The 18,403-nt window shown below is 33.4% G+C and overlaps 2 protein-coding genes across 2 annotated transcripts; both read right to left on the bottom strand.

Annotated features, from left to right (window-relative positions):
• Positions 1 to 3,400: 3,400 nt before the first annotated feature.
• On the bottom strand, positions 3,401 to 5,236 carry LOC134259625 (uncharacterized). Its single transcript, XM_062742227.1, has one exon. The coding sequence runs from the start codon at positions 5,234 to 5,236 to the stop codon at positions 3,401 to 3,403; it is 1,836 nt and encodes a 611-aa protein (XP_062598211.1).
• A 954-nt stretch (positions 5,237 to 6,190) lies between these two features.
• On the bottom strand, positions 6,191 to 14,283 carry LOC134259624 (uncharacterized). The gene is made up of 5 exons (XM_062742225.1): positions 14,245 to 14,283; positions 11,565 to 13,668; positions 10,381 to 10,424; positions 6,570 to 6,659; positions 6,191 to 6,298 (listed from the first exon to the last, which is right to left on the bottom strand). The coding sequence occupies exons 2-5, from the start codon at positions 13,651 to 13,653 to the stop codon at positions 6,191 to 6,193; spliced, it is 2,331 nt and encodes a 776-aa protein (XP_062598209.1). The 5' UTR covers positions 13,654 to 13,668; positions 14,245 to 14,283.
• Between the last annotated feature and the right edge of the window lie 4,120 nt (positions 14,284 to 18,403).

Genomic DNA, 18,403 nt, shown 5'->3' with positions numbered 1-18,403 from the left:
CTCCGACACAGACCTTGCATAGGTTTACAAGACATGCTTCACAGTACATCTGCACTTTAGGAGTCTCACACAGGCTACATTGCATCACATCCTGGGTGGTTGTACAAGGGTCCATCACTAGCCTTTGACTCTAAAAAAGTAATTGATTCCTTGACTGTCAGGCCATTTTTTGTAGGAAAATAAAAAATGAATATTAAAACAATACCTCCATTACAAAATATTTGAATAGATGTATTAATTACAGATAAAATAATAGTTTTTTTAGAGGCATTGAAAATTAAAAATAATTCTAGAAATAATTATTACCTGTCAACAAATAGAAAAATTGCGAGGTTAGGATCCTCTTAGCAATTGGTGTCTGTAGGTAATATGACTAATATTACTGCGTAATTCTTCTACCACATATACCACTGGTTTGATCAAGGTATTTAAATATCTGTTTTTAAATTTAAATACTTAGTAGAAATAAACAAAGCCGTTCCATGAATCGGAAGAATGTAAGAATGTATGTGAAATTCTCATGCGTGGGTTTTTGTAATTACAATTTTATGCCCATTTTACTGCATGACTAGCACTTAAAGCTGTTCTTTGTGATGTGTTATAAAGCAACAAGTGAAAGAAGTAAAGCAGAGTTGAAGTTGATAAACCATGTATCATTAAATAACAGTTAAATAAAGATTAGAATTTTGAGAGGACAAACTTTTCTTTACACAGCCAATACTGATATCGATTCCAAAATACATTTTCACTAATATCTGATGCTAATCAGAAACTCCAATGAAAAATTAGAGTTAATTTTCTTGTCCTTTGCAATGCGCATAAAAACGAAACGGGCCCTTTTTTTATGTAAACATAAATAACTCTTACATGCTTCTGCATGCAATTTTATTAGTGGTTTTTTTATTTCATGAAAATAAATGTCTGGAAATTTTTTAAGTAAATATATTTCTAGAAAATGAAGAGTATTTTAATTGTTGATTTTCAATGATGTATGTTTCCTCATAATATGAATCTATATATAGATTTTTACAAGACAAAGTAAGTAAACATTTTGAAATTAAGATGACGCGATCTTATCTTTCTTTCTATTGATCAATTGTTCCTCTGAATTATTTGTTCAACAAATCTATTCTTAAAAACATTCTCAGAGCAGCAAAGCCATAGTTAGTCATATTGATATACATGTGATATGGAAGCATCCTCAAGTAGTGTAGATTCAAGTCGGTTCAAATTATCCCAAGGGGTATGGTGAGGAAAAAATAGATTGATTGATTGTATATAGTTTAATGTCCCCATCGAGAATTTTTCACTCAGATAGAGACGTCACCATATATCGGTGAAGGACCTCAAATTTTGACATTTACTCGGCACTCAGGTTCATTGAGCAGTGAAGGATCTTTATCATGCCAACGCCTGCCGTGATATGGGAACTCGGTTTTAAAGGTCTCATCCGAAAGACCTGCAACTTTCACTTTAAAGTGCTGAGCGCATGGCGAAGGAACAGCTGCTACCCATTTTTTATCGACTTAGGTCAGTCGCGGCCGAGATTCGAACTCACGACCTCCCGATCACGAAGCGAGCGCCCTAACGACTGAGCTACCGTGATCGGTAATTAAAAAAAATTTAAATCATAATTTATTTTATGCTGCCTTAGATCTGCAATATTGAATGTTTGTTGTTCAGTGCGACATGTATCCTAATTGATACTCGTAGAGAATCATGGAATTTCTTCATGGAATATTTTAAATTATATCAAATCCATTCACTGTTAAATATTTTGTTAAAGCGCATTAGAATATTTGATGCTAAATATGATATCTTTGTTATAAATCTATAGCACTGTATGTCAAATGTTATAGTTTTACAAGTACATCTTAACTTTATGTCAAACGAAATTGGTTCATAAGTCATCATTTCGTACGTTCTATGGTCGATACAATGACCTTGTCAGCAAATACAATTAATCATTACCTCAATTGTCAAATCCTGACTGATGTTTTCCATATTCATTGTTAGTCCATTATTTATACACTGAATTGACAACGGATTTTTTCGTTATTACCTGATCAAGACAAGGAGCACATGGAAGGTGTGACCGGTGAGCAGGGGATGCTCACTCCTCCATGGCACATGATTCCACTTCTGATGTTTTGGATGTCCGTGTTTGCTCTGCTTCTATTTTGTATTGTTTTATGGACTTTTATCTTGAATACTGTTCGTTATCTCCATATCCGTCTTCCGTCAACTGAACTAACAATGATATGTAGCATTTCAATAACAAACATAGGTAATAACCATTATAGAAATACGAGCAGTACTGAAATAATTATTTAATAGTGGATGAGAGTGCATTTCAATATGGTAACCATAGGTTTCAACCATTATTAAAATACTACTCGTATTGAAAGAAAAGTTTTACCGCGTCAGCAATTTTTGAAATAATTATTTCAATATATATTGGATTCATTGTTCAATGCAAAATTGAAATCAATTATTTAATCCATATTGAAATCTTTATTTCAAAAGTGGACATTATTTCAATAGTGGTTGTAACCTATGTTTGTTATTGAAATGAAACTCACCCACTATTGAAATAATTATTTCAATAGTAGTTGTATTTCAATAGTGATTATTACCTATGTTTGTTATTGAAATTCACTCTCAACCACTATTGAAATTATTCTTTTAATAGTGGTTGTTTTTCAATAGTGGTTGCAACCTATGTTTGTTATTTAAATGCACTCTCAACCACTATTGATATAATTATTTCCACAGTGGTTATATATTTGTTATTTTAGTGCATCTCAGCCACTATTGATATAATGCTATTGATAATGCACTCTCAACCACTATTGATATAATTATTTCAATTGTGGTAATTATTTCAATAGTGGTTGCAACAATGCATATTTAACTTTCGGGCAGCCTTATTAAAGATTATGTAAAGAAAATCTTATTAATTAAGAAACATCCTCAGTTTGTGTTATTTCACATTTTTTTCAAATCATGTCCCCGTTGGAACCACATATATATTGAATCTTTCCAATATTTGGCTTATTTCTTATTCTCTCTAGTCAAAGTGCTGAAGCGAGCGATGTGGATCGTAGTGTAGACCTTTTGTGTTTTATTACTGGTTCTATAGAATCTGTACTTTTAATTGATCAGTATTTATGAACTAAATACATAAAGAACACACTTTTTGCAATTACCAAAATAAATGTAATTTTTTATCATACAGTGTACATATATCATTAAGCTACTTTTTTCAACAAAAAAGGGTGGGAGATTAACATCATGTTAATGAAGATAAAGACAAAATAAGAAGTACATTTGTTTTATTAAGTATAGATGTACACATTTGTTAAATAGTTAAACAAAAAAAAAAACAATATGGTTTATCTCACAGTAAATATCTGATTTTCATCACATTATAAATATTTGAATTAGCATCAGACCGAAAAAAGTTTACAATATCTTGAAAAGTGTATCCTCTGGAACTAAGAACAAACAGATTGTCACGAGTATTTGTACACAGTCCATGTAGTGTAAATGTTTCCCCACAGCTTATGTAACATATGAACGCTCCGTCCTCATTTAGGATGTGAACACAGTAATTGTTATCATCACATGTAAGGATGTGGCACTGACTGTCTGTTGTGATTCCTCTTGGACTGAATGGTTGATGCTTTGGGGAAGGAGTATGTCCGTAATATCTGAATCTAAATTTTCCCGCCTGATTGACCACCACTAACGCCCTAGCTCCACAGTCTGCCACACAAATATCAAGGTTCCTGTTCTCACATATGTACTTAAAGGAAAGACCACTTGAATAGAGAGGTGTGCCCGTATGATCAAACTGAATGGATTGTTTCTCTTTGGAGTCAGAGTATCGGACAACTTTTGATTGATTTTTGTCATCACTTTCCAAAGTAACCACGAGGTCACCAGTAGAAGTGCTGCATACAGCTCCAGGTCTCCAGTTTTGTAGTCTGATTACCTCCTTTATGTTGAAATTATTCTCCACAAGGTTGACAGTCCTATCCATGTAATCAGAGTAAATAAGATCTCCACTTCTTGACACCGCTATGTCTGATGGTATGTTTCCTGATTTTGTAGTGATTCTTTTTAGTGGTTGGTCCCGACTCCATCGACTGTCGAATGTAAAGAACCAATCGAATTTGTATAATTTCATGGTATTGCTATTTCCACATATCCATATCTCTTCGTTTTTCAAACATGCAACATTTAGAAGATGGCCAAAATATGCAATACTTTCAGAATGAATCTTTGGTATCTGAAGGAATTTTTTTACTAGTCTGACAGGTTGACATCTTCTTTCAATTGTTTTTTGATTGAACGGGGGAAAATTAACTTCTGGAGGTTTCATTTCTGGTGATTTTTGTGATTTCGTAATACGGTATCCATGCTCCTCCGATTTAACAGAAATTGATGATAAATCTCCAAACAATTTAATAAGTTCATTACTTTTGGTTGTCCCTGGAGTAAATTTTGGCACAGACAGTACATGCTTTTGTGGAAGGTTTTTATATTGATCTACACGTGATTTTACACTGCATACTTTTGAAATGTCATTAGAGTCTACAGCAATATCAAGGGTATCAATTTCATCTTTAATGTCAGCAACATTCTTGTTGATTTCATCAAGCTGTGTCTGTAAAGTTTGTAACTGTGAAGTCTTCATTTTTTCAACTTGAGCCTTCAGTTTACTGACAAGTTTGTCAATTTCTTTGTGCAAGTCCTCTCCATGTTCTTTTATAGCTGTTGAGAGCTCTCCGTATTCCTTTTCTAACTGACGCATTTTGTTTTGCGTATCTGCTGCAATGCCCTGATAGGTTGGATAAATTGTTCCCTTGAACTCGTTTTGCTCTTTCCTGATCAAGTCTTTCTTTTCATTGACTACGTTCAAGATTTTTGACAACTTATGACCTAGGTGTTGATCAGATGCCAGGCAAGTTTGACAGACAGGGATGTCACAATGTTTACAGTACATCTCGCATTGTTCATTTTCATGGGAGGTACATTCAGGGAAGAGGGGAATAGAATTTCTTAACTGAAAATTGACCACCTTGTGATCCTTTGATCCAGCGATTGAGATGTGTTCTCCAACACAGGTTTTGCACAGGTTGACGAGGCATGTATCACAGTGCATCTGTACTATAGCAGTCTCGCAGTGGTCACATCGCATCAAATCCTGGGCACTGGTACGGGGATCCATCCCTTATCCTTACGGCTCTGAAAATGGTAAAAGCTTTAAATTCATTGTTTGAAAACATTTCAAGGAATGTACTTAACAAATACGGTAACCATACTGGTGAATTCCAATGTTCTCTGAAGAATAAAACCACTCGATCTTCTAAACTCCACTAAGCCCAAAGTATTTTGAACAACATCAGTGCCAGGCTAAACTCATGTCCTGTTAGCCTTCATAGATTTCTCATGGACTAATTCTTGTCAATAAAACACTGTCAGTGACTTGGGCATCTTAAAAAGAGGGAACTTTTCACATTGTTTCACTGACAAATAGGGGTTTGGGATATACAAATACAAACATATATACATTTATTTACACTAGCTGCGTTTTTTCTACTAAGCCAACTGTTTTAAATCAATTTGAAGACTATAATCGTGTATAATCACGCGTACAAATATACACGTTGAATTTCTCGCTATTGTGACGTCACAATGAAGCTATAGCAACGTAAGTAAAAAGTCAACGATATAGGGTAGCGAGATATTCAAATATTATACTTATGGTGCTTTAAACATGTAAAATGTAAATATAAGACACACAAAACTTAAAAGCGTTCTTTAAATGTGTTTCAATATTAAGACTGCTTGAAAGTAGTGTTGAAAGAGAGAATTGAAATTAGCACCCATATATGTTTATAAAGACGTGATGTTTAAGTATAAAATGGACTAACCATAAGTATGAAAAATGTCAGTCAGTTTTTGACTCAATGATAAATTGTATTTGTTGACAAGGTCATTGTAGCAACCAAAAAATTTACGAAATGAAGACTTTAAACGAAACTGTTGATATTCTTGTTTTTTATCAACTTGCTGGTTAATAATTTACTTCGTTTTAGAAATTTTTCATACGTAGGGCATGCTCTTGCGTAAAAGAATAGTCATCGTAAAATTGTATTAAAAATGAATTGTAAAATTTATGTTAATATAAACTCTTTCCGTCCGTTTTCAAAATTACAAAATGTGTGTCTATACTCTTCTCACATGACACATTCGTGTTATCAACCTGACATGTGCTTTGTATTCTGACCTGTCAATAAAGATATAGGTAATACATCAATAATCAGCAGTCAGTTGTTTACTTTTCATATCACCCATCCTCAGTCATCCCCTAATCTTTCAGGTGATGGCTCCAAGCGCCACACTCTGGAAAACTGCATCAGCTGGACTGCTAAACCACGTGATGGGTGGTGTTGACACTGCACCACTAGAAGGGCGGAGGAGCTGGACAGCGGTCAACGACCGGGGCGGAAGGGCTTCCAGAAAAGTTCAACAACCAAGTGTCCAGGGCCAAAGCGTACCTCCAGGTTACGGGGTAACTTCAGCTGGGGAGGGATAGGCGCCGCCAGATTACATCGCCCATGATGAAGACAGTCGTAGCTGAATCTAAACTGGATTGAAAAAGAATATGCACGTTCTATTTTCATAATTTGCTATTGAAACAAATCTATGAACTTAACTCATCCCTATTAATTTGACTATATGCTTTGGTATAATTGAGAGTATTGCTTCTTATCAGTTACAAAATTGAAAGAACAAGACGGCAAGCAAACACAGTTAAATAAGTTATTAAAGTAATGACTTTAATTCCAGGTTAATTAGAATAATTTGGCAAAGAATTAGTGTCATTCCTTATAATTTAATTTTGAAATTAGCTTACAACTGCAGATGTAAAATTGTATTGCCTTTTATTATATAAGTTCAAATTTGACACTCAATAATAGAAACGTAGTAACACAGGTGATATGAAGCGAATGGAGATAAGAACTTATACATAGGTCTAGCAGTCATGATGTTTGTTTACATGAGGTAAGATTGAGTAACTGTTTGGAGTTAAAGGTACATTTATTAAACCGGGCATTTTGCATGACTCCCGAGGACTGGAAATGGGAGGATTACATGGATACAGAATGTTCAGCTAGTTGTCAGGAGGCGTGTCCCCATACCAAACCATGTTTTACAGAAATAGTTTTCTTTCCTTTTTGGATATTAATGAGAGGCCAGGATCAAAACAATATTCAAATTTTTCATTAAGCCTTTAAGGGTAATAAACGCCATTATTTCTGGACAAGAACCAAATACTCTATGAATTTGTTACTAACCGTCCACAGTAACGTTCGAAGATTGTCCGATAAATTCATGGACAAAACTTTTTTCCCCGAAAGCTAATGGGCGCACTGAGCTGAAATTTTCAACAAATGTTTCTTTTTCTTCATGTTTTAGTGCATTTTATTCATTTTTTAAAATTATAGACAAAATGAGGATTTTTATTATGTTTGAATGTGCAAAGGGTACTATCTCCTACGGCGCACGATCAAAATATAGTTTCAAGTGAAAAACAAAAGCATTATATCAAAATAAAAGTATCAAATAACTAAACTGAAGTGAAAATTATCCTATTTTCAATAGACTATCTATTTTGTCATCTTTTTGAAAATTTCAAGGCATTTGCTTAATTTTATGATTAAGTCGTAAAAATAATACATGAGAAATGGCGATGTTACAGAGCACTTGAGAGCAGTTCACTTTAATTTAGATGTAGTAATGACGCCTAAGGAGACTTTAAAGGACACAGAACAAATTAAGAAGAAATATATGAAAATATCACCAGATCTTTAGTATACACGTGAAATGGACGTTTTCTTGGCAAACTTTTTTATATCAAATCACAGGATAGAACAAAACACACGGACAAACGTCTTTGGTTATAGTCAAAAACACTATAACTGCAGGTATTGCCTATTCATTAAATGATATTGTGAATCCTGTCCATAGATTACTAATATATCTTCAGAAGGTCTCATAAGAGGTTGCACTTGTTTGCGTCGACTATTTAAAGAGGAAACAAGGGAAACTCAAGCTTGTACATCACTGAAATTCTTTAGTTTAACGTAGATTGCGGGTTTGCTGACGTCACTATAGGATTTGACGTAAACAGTTTACCGCGTTCAGATTAACAAGGCAAAAACTATCTTCAGCAGTAGATATCTACTGTATGCAGTAAAAAGTGAAATATATATTAAGGGTTTTTTGGTGTATTAAATATTTTTTGTGTGTAATTGAGAGTACATGATGTTTTGATCAAGGTTGTCTTTTACATTATAAGCAGTTTTTAATGCTGCTATCTGTTGTGTGTACGTTCATTTCTAAAATACCACTGCTTAATTGTTGATACAATACAAAAACATAATTTTTTGTTCACTTTTTTGAATGTTGTTTTGTTTGTTTAATTAAGTCTATATACAAATCTTCTTTATTTTTATTTGTTTTACAATCGTCTCTAACTCATTATACAAGGTATCCATTTTCTTCGTGATGATGTACGCGTAGATTGGTAATATTTTTATCCGCAACAATATTGTCTGAGACAAGTATAGGTATATGATTTTTAAAACGAGAAAGAAATGGACACTATATGGGACGTCAATATGCTAATATAAATGTACTATAATTTGTACATAAGTTTCTCTTCTTGATGCTTTTTTTTCTCTCAGGGCGTAGGGTGGGAGGGTGTAAGATACTCAGTAATTATCAACAGGAGAGACGTTAATGATTTAGGTAACATCACTAAATAAAATATGTAGGTCCTATAAACTGTCATCTATAATTCAGACCCTATTATTATTGACAATCAATAGCGATTCGGCTTACAACTGCAATTGGTGTTTTGTTTGAGTGAGGGGGGTGTCAAGGCAAGAGTTGCAGTCCCTTAGGAAGCAATTTCAGCTAGCTACTCGCATATATTTTCAGTTGGGGGTACTATCAACAACCAAAAATTCCTTGACAAGCATAAAAAGGACGGGGTATCAGGCGTTTTAATTAAGGGGGCACGAGCATATAGAAGTGATGTTTTCTATAGCATTAATTGATACCTGTTTTCTAAAGTATACTGTATGCTTTCTATAGAATTCTATATATCGGCAAAATAATGATAAGAAATGGCCTTTACGACATTTTGAAGGGAAAATTGAAGTCTTTTAATTCAGAGATAGACAAAATTAATTCATTCTATGGAGTATAAATGTATACAATGTACGTCATAAAGCTACTTTAATTCAACAGCAATATTTCCGATTTAAAATCGGGTACATTTTATTAATAGATAAAAATGATGCAAAAAATACATATGTTTGATAATGTTCTCAAATCCGGTAAGATGTTTTTTTCTTAAATCCATGTACATCTGTTATAGATTTATAATTTTTCTGCATCCCTAGTCACACATGACTCTGAAATAGTGCCACGCTGTTGGTAAACTATGGCAAAGATTATATCGGGAAATTGAATTCACGGATCGCATGCTTTATTTTGAGTGATTTGTTGATTAATTCATTTTTTTTCGAGTCATGCAGGCATACGAAAATAATGACGTCGCACCAACGTAATATAACGTTGTGATGAAAATTTTAATACTTCTGATGAAAATTGTAAAACTTTGAAGTTTTTTTGCAAGAAATTGAGCGAGAACACATATTAATTTTTTTAAATGAATCGATTCTAAATTTGCTTCATATTCATTGTATCGAGTAATATAAAATTCGTCTGCTTCGTTTTAATGCTATGATTATGGGTTTGAAATGCCTGTACCGACAGAAAAGGGACATTTTACTATATATTTCATTGAAAAAGCGTCACCTGTTCTCATCAACATTAGCGCATTTGAATTACGATTACAATCTAACCACGCAGACGAATCTCAAAAAAATTTCAGAAAGAAAAATTTCAAACGAGAGGAGTCAGCTGACAAATTTTTAGCATATGTTTTCAGGCAAACGGTAAACCCGCGATCTACCTTCAGTAGGACGTATCCAACTTTTGTTAGCAAAGAAGAAATGTGACACTGCTTTAGACACTAAAGGGCGTCATCACCCCTGCGTCATAACATAGAGTTTCATTATTTGTTTTTGTATGTATATATTGTATATCCATTTGAAATTTAATATGCAAACCAGTATTATTTAGAAAAATCAACTAAAAGAGTAGTGAAATTTTTAGAACGCAGTAAGAATTACTTTTCAATCTAGACAACATGTCCACGATTTAACGGTAACCTAACAACCCTCGTACATTTAGGCTGTCCAAGTATTTAGAAAGCTTGGCTTTTAACCTCACCTTTAATGAAGTTGAACAACCGGACATATTTCTATTACAGTCATCTACAAATAAAACATAATGAACAATTCAATTATAACAGGTTTAATGTGTACATCTCTTTTATTTCTCAATTATCCGATGAATATCTTATCCGACTCGGAAATCAAATTGCATAGATCAGGAGTACGATCATCAAAAGTAGAAAGTTTGTAGCCAATGTGATGCCTTCAATATATTTTTCTATGTTGAATAGTGATGATTTTTCACAAATTAATTGAATATGGATAGTTAAATTAATAAATGACTGAATGAAAAAGAAAAGATTTATGATATAAAAACCACTCATTGCTTCATTTTAATGGTTTAATTTCAGGTAATCAATATACCGGTACATACTTCAGTCACCTTCATTGTTTATCAATTCAAACCAGTAAATAAGTAATTACATTTAAATATCTTATATGTAGATGTCATTGTCCTTTCAACAAAACCATAGGTTAAATTATGGTTACCCTATTTGATATTGTTGGTAATGTTTCAGGTACCGAATGAACGTGGTAATAATGACACATGGAAGAAGTGCACCTCCCAAAACATTTAATTTTGCAAAGTAATTTTGACATATCAAATGGATATTTTTCCTTTTAGATTTGGTACATCTACTCCGGTTGATAGTTTGATTCAAAGAAAAATGTGGCTTGGTTCTTTGACTGACATAAATATATAGATATCCCTTACTTTTATCAAAGAAATCAGATCTAACTATTACGGTACATTGTATTTGATATGATTGTTTGTTTTTTTCAAAGTCCCTCTTGAGATTTTTTCATTCATGTGGGGCGCCAGCACTTGCCATTAAAGAGCTGCAAAACTTGGCATACACTCAGGGCCATTGAGCAGGGAGGGATCTTTTTCTTGGCAATACCTATATGTACTACGACATGCAACCTCGGTTTTTAACGGTCTCATCGGAAGGACCGATCTCTACGTCGTACAGTGGGATACAAAGTCGTAACGAAGGATTGACGCCTTACTTGTATTTAATATGTAATGCTTTTTTGGAAAATAAATAATTCACTTAAACTAAAATAAAATAAGAAATATATTTGTTTAAAGTAGTTTTTTTTTTACTGTTTAGGTTGCGTGTCAGGTACAATATAAATATAATGATTTTTAATCTAGATATTTTATTTTTAACACACAAGACTCTAACGTGCACCTGGATGAGATATGTTCATAACCAATAAGGAACAGATTATCATCTGTATCTGTGCACAACCCACATAGTATGTAAAGACTCTCACAGCTAATGTAACGTATAAAATCTCCATCTTCATTTATCACATGGACACATTTATTGTTATCATCACAAGTAAGAATGTGTCCCTGACTGTCTGTAGTGATTCCTCTTGGAATGAATTGTTTATTTCGTGGTGAAGGAGTTCGTCCATAATATCTAAATTTTAGTTTTCCGGCCTGGTTAACAACTACTACTGCTTTAGCTCCGCCGTCAGCCACACAGATATCCAGATTCCTGTTTTCACATATGTACTTATCAGAAGCACTGCATGAATAAAGAGGTCTACTTTCATCATCAAACTGTATGGATTTTTTCTCCTTGGAATTAGAACATCGGACAACCCTTGCTTGTTTGTTTTCATTACTTTCCATGATAACCAGGAAGTCACCAGAGGAGGTGCTACAGACTCCGTGAGGTCTCCAATACTGTAGTCTGATCATTTCCTTTATGCCCCCATTGTTCACAATATTGACAGATCCATCTCTGTAATCAGTGTAAACAAGATCGCCACTATGTGTGACTGCTATGTCTGACGGGTTGTTTCCTGACTTTGTTTTTATTGTCTTGACTTGTAAGCCATGATTGAAACGGTAGAGTGTCATGATGTCGCTATTTACACTTAACCAAGTCATTTCGTTTCCAAAACAGGCAACATTTCCAGGGTAGTTCGAAGTTCGAGGGTAGTTTAAAGCAATATCTCTGATGTAGTCTGAGACAACCGAGGCAACATTTCTAGGATAGCCTATAGTAGGATTTCTAAGGTAATCTAAGATCATATTTCTAGGGTCGCCTAGTGCATCATTTCCAGGAAAGTTTAAAGCAACATTTCCTGAAAAGCTTGAAGCAACATTTCCTGGAAAGCTTGAGGCAACATTTCCTGGGAAGCTTGAGGCAACGTTTCCAGGGTACCCTACGGCAGGATTTGTAGGATAGTCTGAGATAAAACTTCCAGGGAAGTATGGGACAACATTTTCAGTGTATCCTGAGGCTGTATTTCCAGAATAACCAGATGCATCATTTTCATGGTAGCCCAAACATGAAATATTTCTTATGGAAACTCTTGGTGTCTCAAGTACTTTTTTTACTGGATGTCGGCATTGAAATGCTGATGATTGTTGAGCCATTATATATCCAAATTTCGGATTTTTTGGTGTTATTTTCATACTGTGTTTATACTCTTCTGATTGAAAAGAAATGGATGATAAAGCTCCAAATAGTTTACTAAGTTCTCCCCCTTGAATTGATATTGTCCCTGGAATAAATTTTGGTACAGGCAGAACAGGCTTTTGTGGAAGTTTCTTATATCTTTCTACCTTGGATCTAACACTGAACGGTGTTGAAATGTCATTAGAGTCTGCAGCTATAGCAAGAGAATCAATAACATCTTTAATATTAACAATTTTCATGTGAATTTCATCTAGATGTCTCTGTAACGTTTGTAACTGCAAGACCTTTGTTTTATTGAGCTGCGTTTTAAGTTTTCTGACAAGTTGGTCAATCTGTTTGTGCCATTCCTCTCCATGTTTTGTTATGACTGTTGATAGATCTCCATATTCCTTCTCTAACCGACTCATACTGGTTTGCACATCAACTGCCATGTTCTTGTAGGTGGGATAAACTGTTTCATTTAATTCTTTGTGTTCTTTCCTGATCAAGTCTTTCTTTTCACCTACAACGTGCAAAAGTTTTGAGAGCTTGTGACTAAGATGTTGATTGGATGCCAGGCAAGTGTGACAGACAGGAATGTCACAATGTCTACAGAACATCTCGCATTGTTCCTTTTCATGGGAAGTACATCCAGGGTAGATTAGGGTAGAATTCCTAGACTGATATTTTACCACTCTGTGATCCTTGATTTCATCAGTTGAAATATGATCTCCTACACAGGCCCTACATAGGTTGACCAGACATATATCACAGTGCATCTGTACTATAGCAGTCTCACACAGGTCACATCGGATTAAATCCTGGGCACTGGTACGAGGGTCCATAACTAGTGTTGGGGTCTGAAATAATAAATTATAAGAGGTTTGATCCCGAGATTTTGAGCAGATTTTGATCAAACAGATTTGTAAGATTTTCACTTAATTATTTCTAATGAATTCCTTTATTATATTGAAACAAGTACGGTTGATATATTTTGAAAGTTCAGGAAAAAATGAGCCAATTTCAGCATAAAAGTAACACGGTAATACCTTTTACATCACAGATCCCCATTTTTGTTTTTCTTTTCTGAATATACATGAGACCTTTGATCCATCTACTTAAACTCAATGAAATTTACAGACCTTAAACTATTTTTTTTGCTTGTTTAATTTTTAATTTACATTAATGAATCATGCCTTGTGCTCGCAGATTTAATTTGAATTTAAATTTAAACAGACAAATATTGGAATATTTATTCCCCCCTCTCCCGAAGAAGAAATCGATTTTGTATATAAAACGATAAATATGACTCAGATACATACGTTTGTAAGAATATAAAAACTTAACATAAAAAGTCACAAAATGTTTTCATGCAACTATAAAATTGTTTAGAGGAAAATTATAGGATTTAGTTTAATTTTATAATTAATAATTACCTGTTGACAAGTGAAGTAATGGTAGCTCCACTAAGCAACTAAATACAAATACAAAGGGTGTTCTAGGTCACATGATTCCATAACCATTATCTACCTGTCAATTGTTTCAAGTTTTTTTTGTTTTGTTTGAGCAAGGTATTTAAATATCTGTATTGAACACGATCGGCAAAAGAAACAAAGCCGCCTGTGAAGTTCTATAATTCGGTCTGTATCATTTTAGAAAATCTTCTTGCTTAACTGGGAGCAATGATTACGCTGTGTAATTTTATACTACCAGTATATATTATGCATTAAGAAGAACACAGTGTTGAGGTTGAATGGTTTTAATTGTTAAATGACAGTTCATTACATTTTAGTTTAGTGCGTTAATTATTGAACAACAAACTACATACTGGAGCTGTTATTATTTCTAATGACCGAAGTGGAATGTTTATCACCCAGCATTAAACAACAATAATACACAATAAGTTGATAATTCCAATTGCCTACTGTATAATTACCAATGGTGTTTAAGTGGGTTATTTTTTTAGAGAACAAACTTGACTGACTCTTATTAAGGTCTTTATTTTAGTTCACCTGTCACTGAGCTGAAAGCTCAAATGAATTTTTCTGGTCATAGTTTGTTTTGTGTTCATCTGACTGTCTGCTTCTGTATATTTTTTTTTTCATTTTCAACTTCTCAAAAACCACTAAACGAATTTCAACCAAACTCGCCACAATTGTTTAAATAAATGAACATTCCCTCTTTCTATGAGTGATATAAATTGCAATTTGTGAAAAGTAGGTGGCATATTTCAAAAAGCTTCTCAACAAAAACCAGCCTGAGCCAGAAAAACTGAAATTTATATGAAAGTTTCATTGCATAGTGAGGAGTCAACGTAGTTCAAATTAATACCTTCAAGGAAAGAATTGGACCGCAATAGGTCATCATGGTCTACTCAAAAAGACTAACGCCATTATTTGTTAAAATTAGTTATAATCAGGTAGATTCAAGTTTCTCCAAATAATGAACTCAGGGGATTTTTTTATAGGAATAAATAGGCAAACTCTCTTCATAAAAAAAAACTGATTATTTGTAAATATAGACCGATACAGACGGATCTTCAGGTTGTGTAAAATAAAGTTGGTTCAAATTATGACACAGCGAGGAGCACACAATACACAATAAAAGTTTTACATTTGAATAAATGGGGAAACGATCCTCTGCTGAAAAAAATGGAAGTCTTTACTTTTAGTTTATCGTCGTGTTTCCTCCGTCGTGCGTCCTGTGTCAACATATGTACATTTTCAGCTTCTTCTCTGAAAGGGCTCTTCCAGCAAACCTTTGTATCCTCCATGATAGCTTTTAAAGTAAACCTTCATATTCCTCTGATTAAGGTTCGAGATCACTGTTAAATTTATATACCATTGTAATGACTTACACAGCAAGTCTTTAGTGTGCAGGGTTTAACTATTGTGAAATCACAAGTATTCGTGGGATTTTAATTTTCGTTGTTTTAAAGGTATGATTAGACCCTCGAACTCATGCCCACTTCGGGATGTAAAATGTTACATACGTAAGTACTCATTTATTATTGATCGACGAACCACGAAAATTTGACCCCACGAAAATATTTGATTTTACAGTATCTGTTAAACAATGATATGTTTATAAACTGTTAAAGTTTTAACTGTAACTGCTTCACATTGTTTTGGAGCTATTGTAAAAAAAAAATAAATATTTACGTGCTAGGTTATTTTTTTACTGCTCCGAGCAAGGTGTTTAAATATCTATATTTAAATGCTCTCTAGAAATATACAAAGCCGTCTGATGAATCGGAAAAATATTTGAAAATTTTTATTATCTAGTTTGTAATTACCACTTTCTTGCATGAATGACACAGAGAGCTGCATTTTATGATACATTTAAAGCAATACATAAAACGCATATGTGAAGTTTAAACATCATTTATTTTTTAATTACAGTTAAACCTCTATGTTTTTGCATGCAACTTTACATGTGACAAACACTATATTATACAATTATTGCTGTTTTTTGAGGTCAATACAATGATTTAGCCATCTGAGAAGTACAATATTCACCGAGCCCTTCGGGCTCGGTGAATATTGTACTTCGAAGATGGCTAAATCATTGTGTTGACCGAAAAAAACAGCAATAATTGTTTTATTATATGATTCACTGATTAAATGATACAGCACAGCTCATTACTTGTTTGCATTTAATTAAGTCCTGGCCAAATACAAGAGAGAAGAAGACTTACAATGTAAATAAACCTTATCAGTCATATCAATTTGAAATGTTTTTTATCAATTTTAATTGCCATGAAAAAATTTATAATGTCAGTCTTTTTTATAGGATGGATTTTGAAAGGAAGGGAATTATCAGGGAAAACTGACTGCCAAAAAGTAAAAATTGTTGTTCAGTAAAAGTGATGGAGGGGGGTCCCTACATCCCCTCTTACCAACTTCATCCAAAAATATATATTCGCTTATGTTTTGTTCACATGAAAAAAAAAAGTCAAAGTCGTTTAATTAGCTTTCCAAAACAATTTGTATCACTTTGGAATTTCCCTATCTATTTTCAGATCAATGTAGAGGAAAAAATCCTTGTATTCACCTGGAACGTCACGTGCAGGTCAATACAACGTAATATTTTTCTAACATAGTTGGATCTCAGCCAATCAGAGAGATGGAAATTATTCAATCATATAATAAAAGGCCTTATTTTATTTTGATATTGACTAAGGATAATCCACTAAAACATTTCGGGCTCACGGCAATAGGGGATACTTACTCCTCCTGGGCACCTGATCCAACCTCTGGGATTTCCTAGGGTCTTTAGTAAAAATCACTGTGAAGAACTAATCCCCGTGTGTTCGTCAAATAAGCTAATCCCTGGGGAACTTGAATCATGCTAACTCCTTTAATTATATAGTTTAACAGTATAAATTATAAACTTTAACTGTATACCATTACCCGCTGAATAATGAAGCAGCTCAGATTCCAATATTGGTTGAAAACAGCCGATTTCGAAGACTGTTAACTGTGCAGAATATATGCGCACAAAGTTCACTGATATATTCCTTTGCATAAAACATTCATTATAATAAGTGAAATATTCTTACGATGATTTATTATAGAATCCAAGTTTCTACAGTGGCAAATTATTTGTTTGATATAAACACAGTAACGCAAAAAAAATACTCTAAATTACAAATCGTGTTTCTTTCGTTTTTCTCCAAAATATTCATTATATTTTTTTAAAATTAAAAATCCAATAAAAGTTTATTTACATATTACTTCTAAAGTGTACATTACGGTGTAGGTGATATGACAATATATCACATATTTTCACCTTTATCCCGTTGATATAGCTCATGTGATATCGTTTTCGTATCAACACTATGTGTTCCTACGCTGCGTGACGTAATGTAAATAAACAAATACATATGTATGATGGATAGAATGACTTAATTTGTCAAATTTCACTTTATTTGATATATTTTAACAAATTTTCGTTCATGAATCAAAAAAATAAGTGCTGAAATACTTTCTTTCTTTTATTTTTATACGAAATATTTTATACAGCGTAATATTATTTATTACGTTATTTGGTCCGAGGTAACCGAAAGGGAACATTGAATTATAAATAAAGACAAAATACACATATAAAGTGAACAAAAATATGTGAAAAAAGAATCTCCCATGGTTTGTGGTTTGACATGATTTTTATCCAACTCGTTGTGTGTTTTCTATCCCCTCGCCAAGGCTCGGGGATAGAAAACACACAACTCGTTGGATAAAAATCATATCAAACCACAAACCATGGGAGATCCTATATTTATCATAATCATTTATAAAATCATTGTACTATTCTAAGTTGCTTGTATTATTTTCCTAATCATGGACACCGTCGGTATGGTTGAACGTAAACTTTGTAACAAATTTTACACGCAGACATGGGGAGAAATCCTTTAAAATCTTTCCTTAAATAAACGTGAATATCATTAGAATCATGACATAGAAATACTATCATATGAGGGGCATTTCAAAAGTCCTGAGAACTGTTTAATAAAAAATTAACCGTTTTACGGAAATTATTGAGTTTGATGTCATTGGAAAGATCAGAAAAATATACACATATCGTGACGTCAATTGA

This window comes from Saccostrea cucullata, unplaced genomic scaffold (assembly GCF_032062105.1).
Source record: "Saccostrea cucullata isolate Sc308-1 unplaced genomic scaffold, CSIRO_AGI_Scuc_v1 ctg12925, whole genome shotgun sequence".
In the NCBI taxonomy this organism is placed as follows: Eukaryota; Metazoa; Mollusca; class Bivalvia; order Ostreida; family Ostreidae; genus Saccostrea; species Saccostrea cuccullata.
Note: the sequence above shows the minus strand (reverse complement) of the source record. Positions and strands in the feature narration are given on the sequence as shown.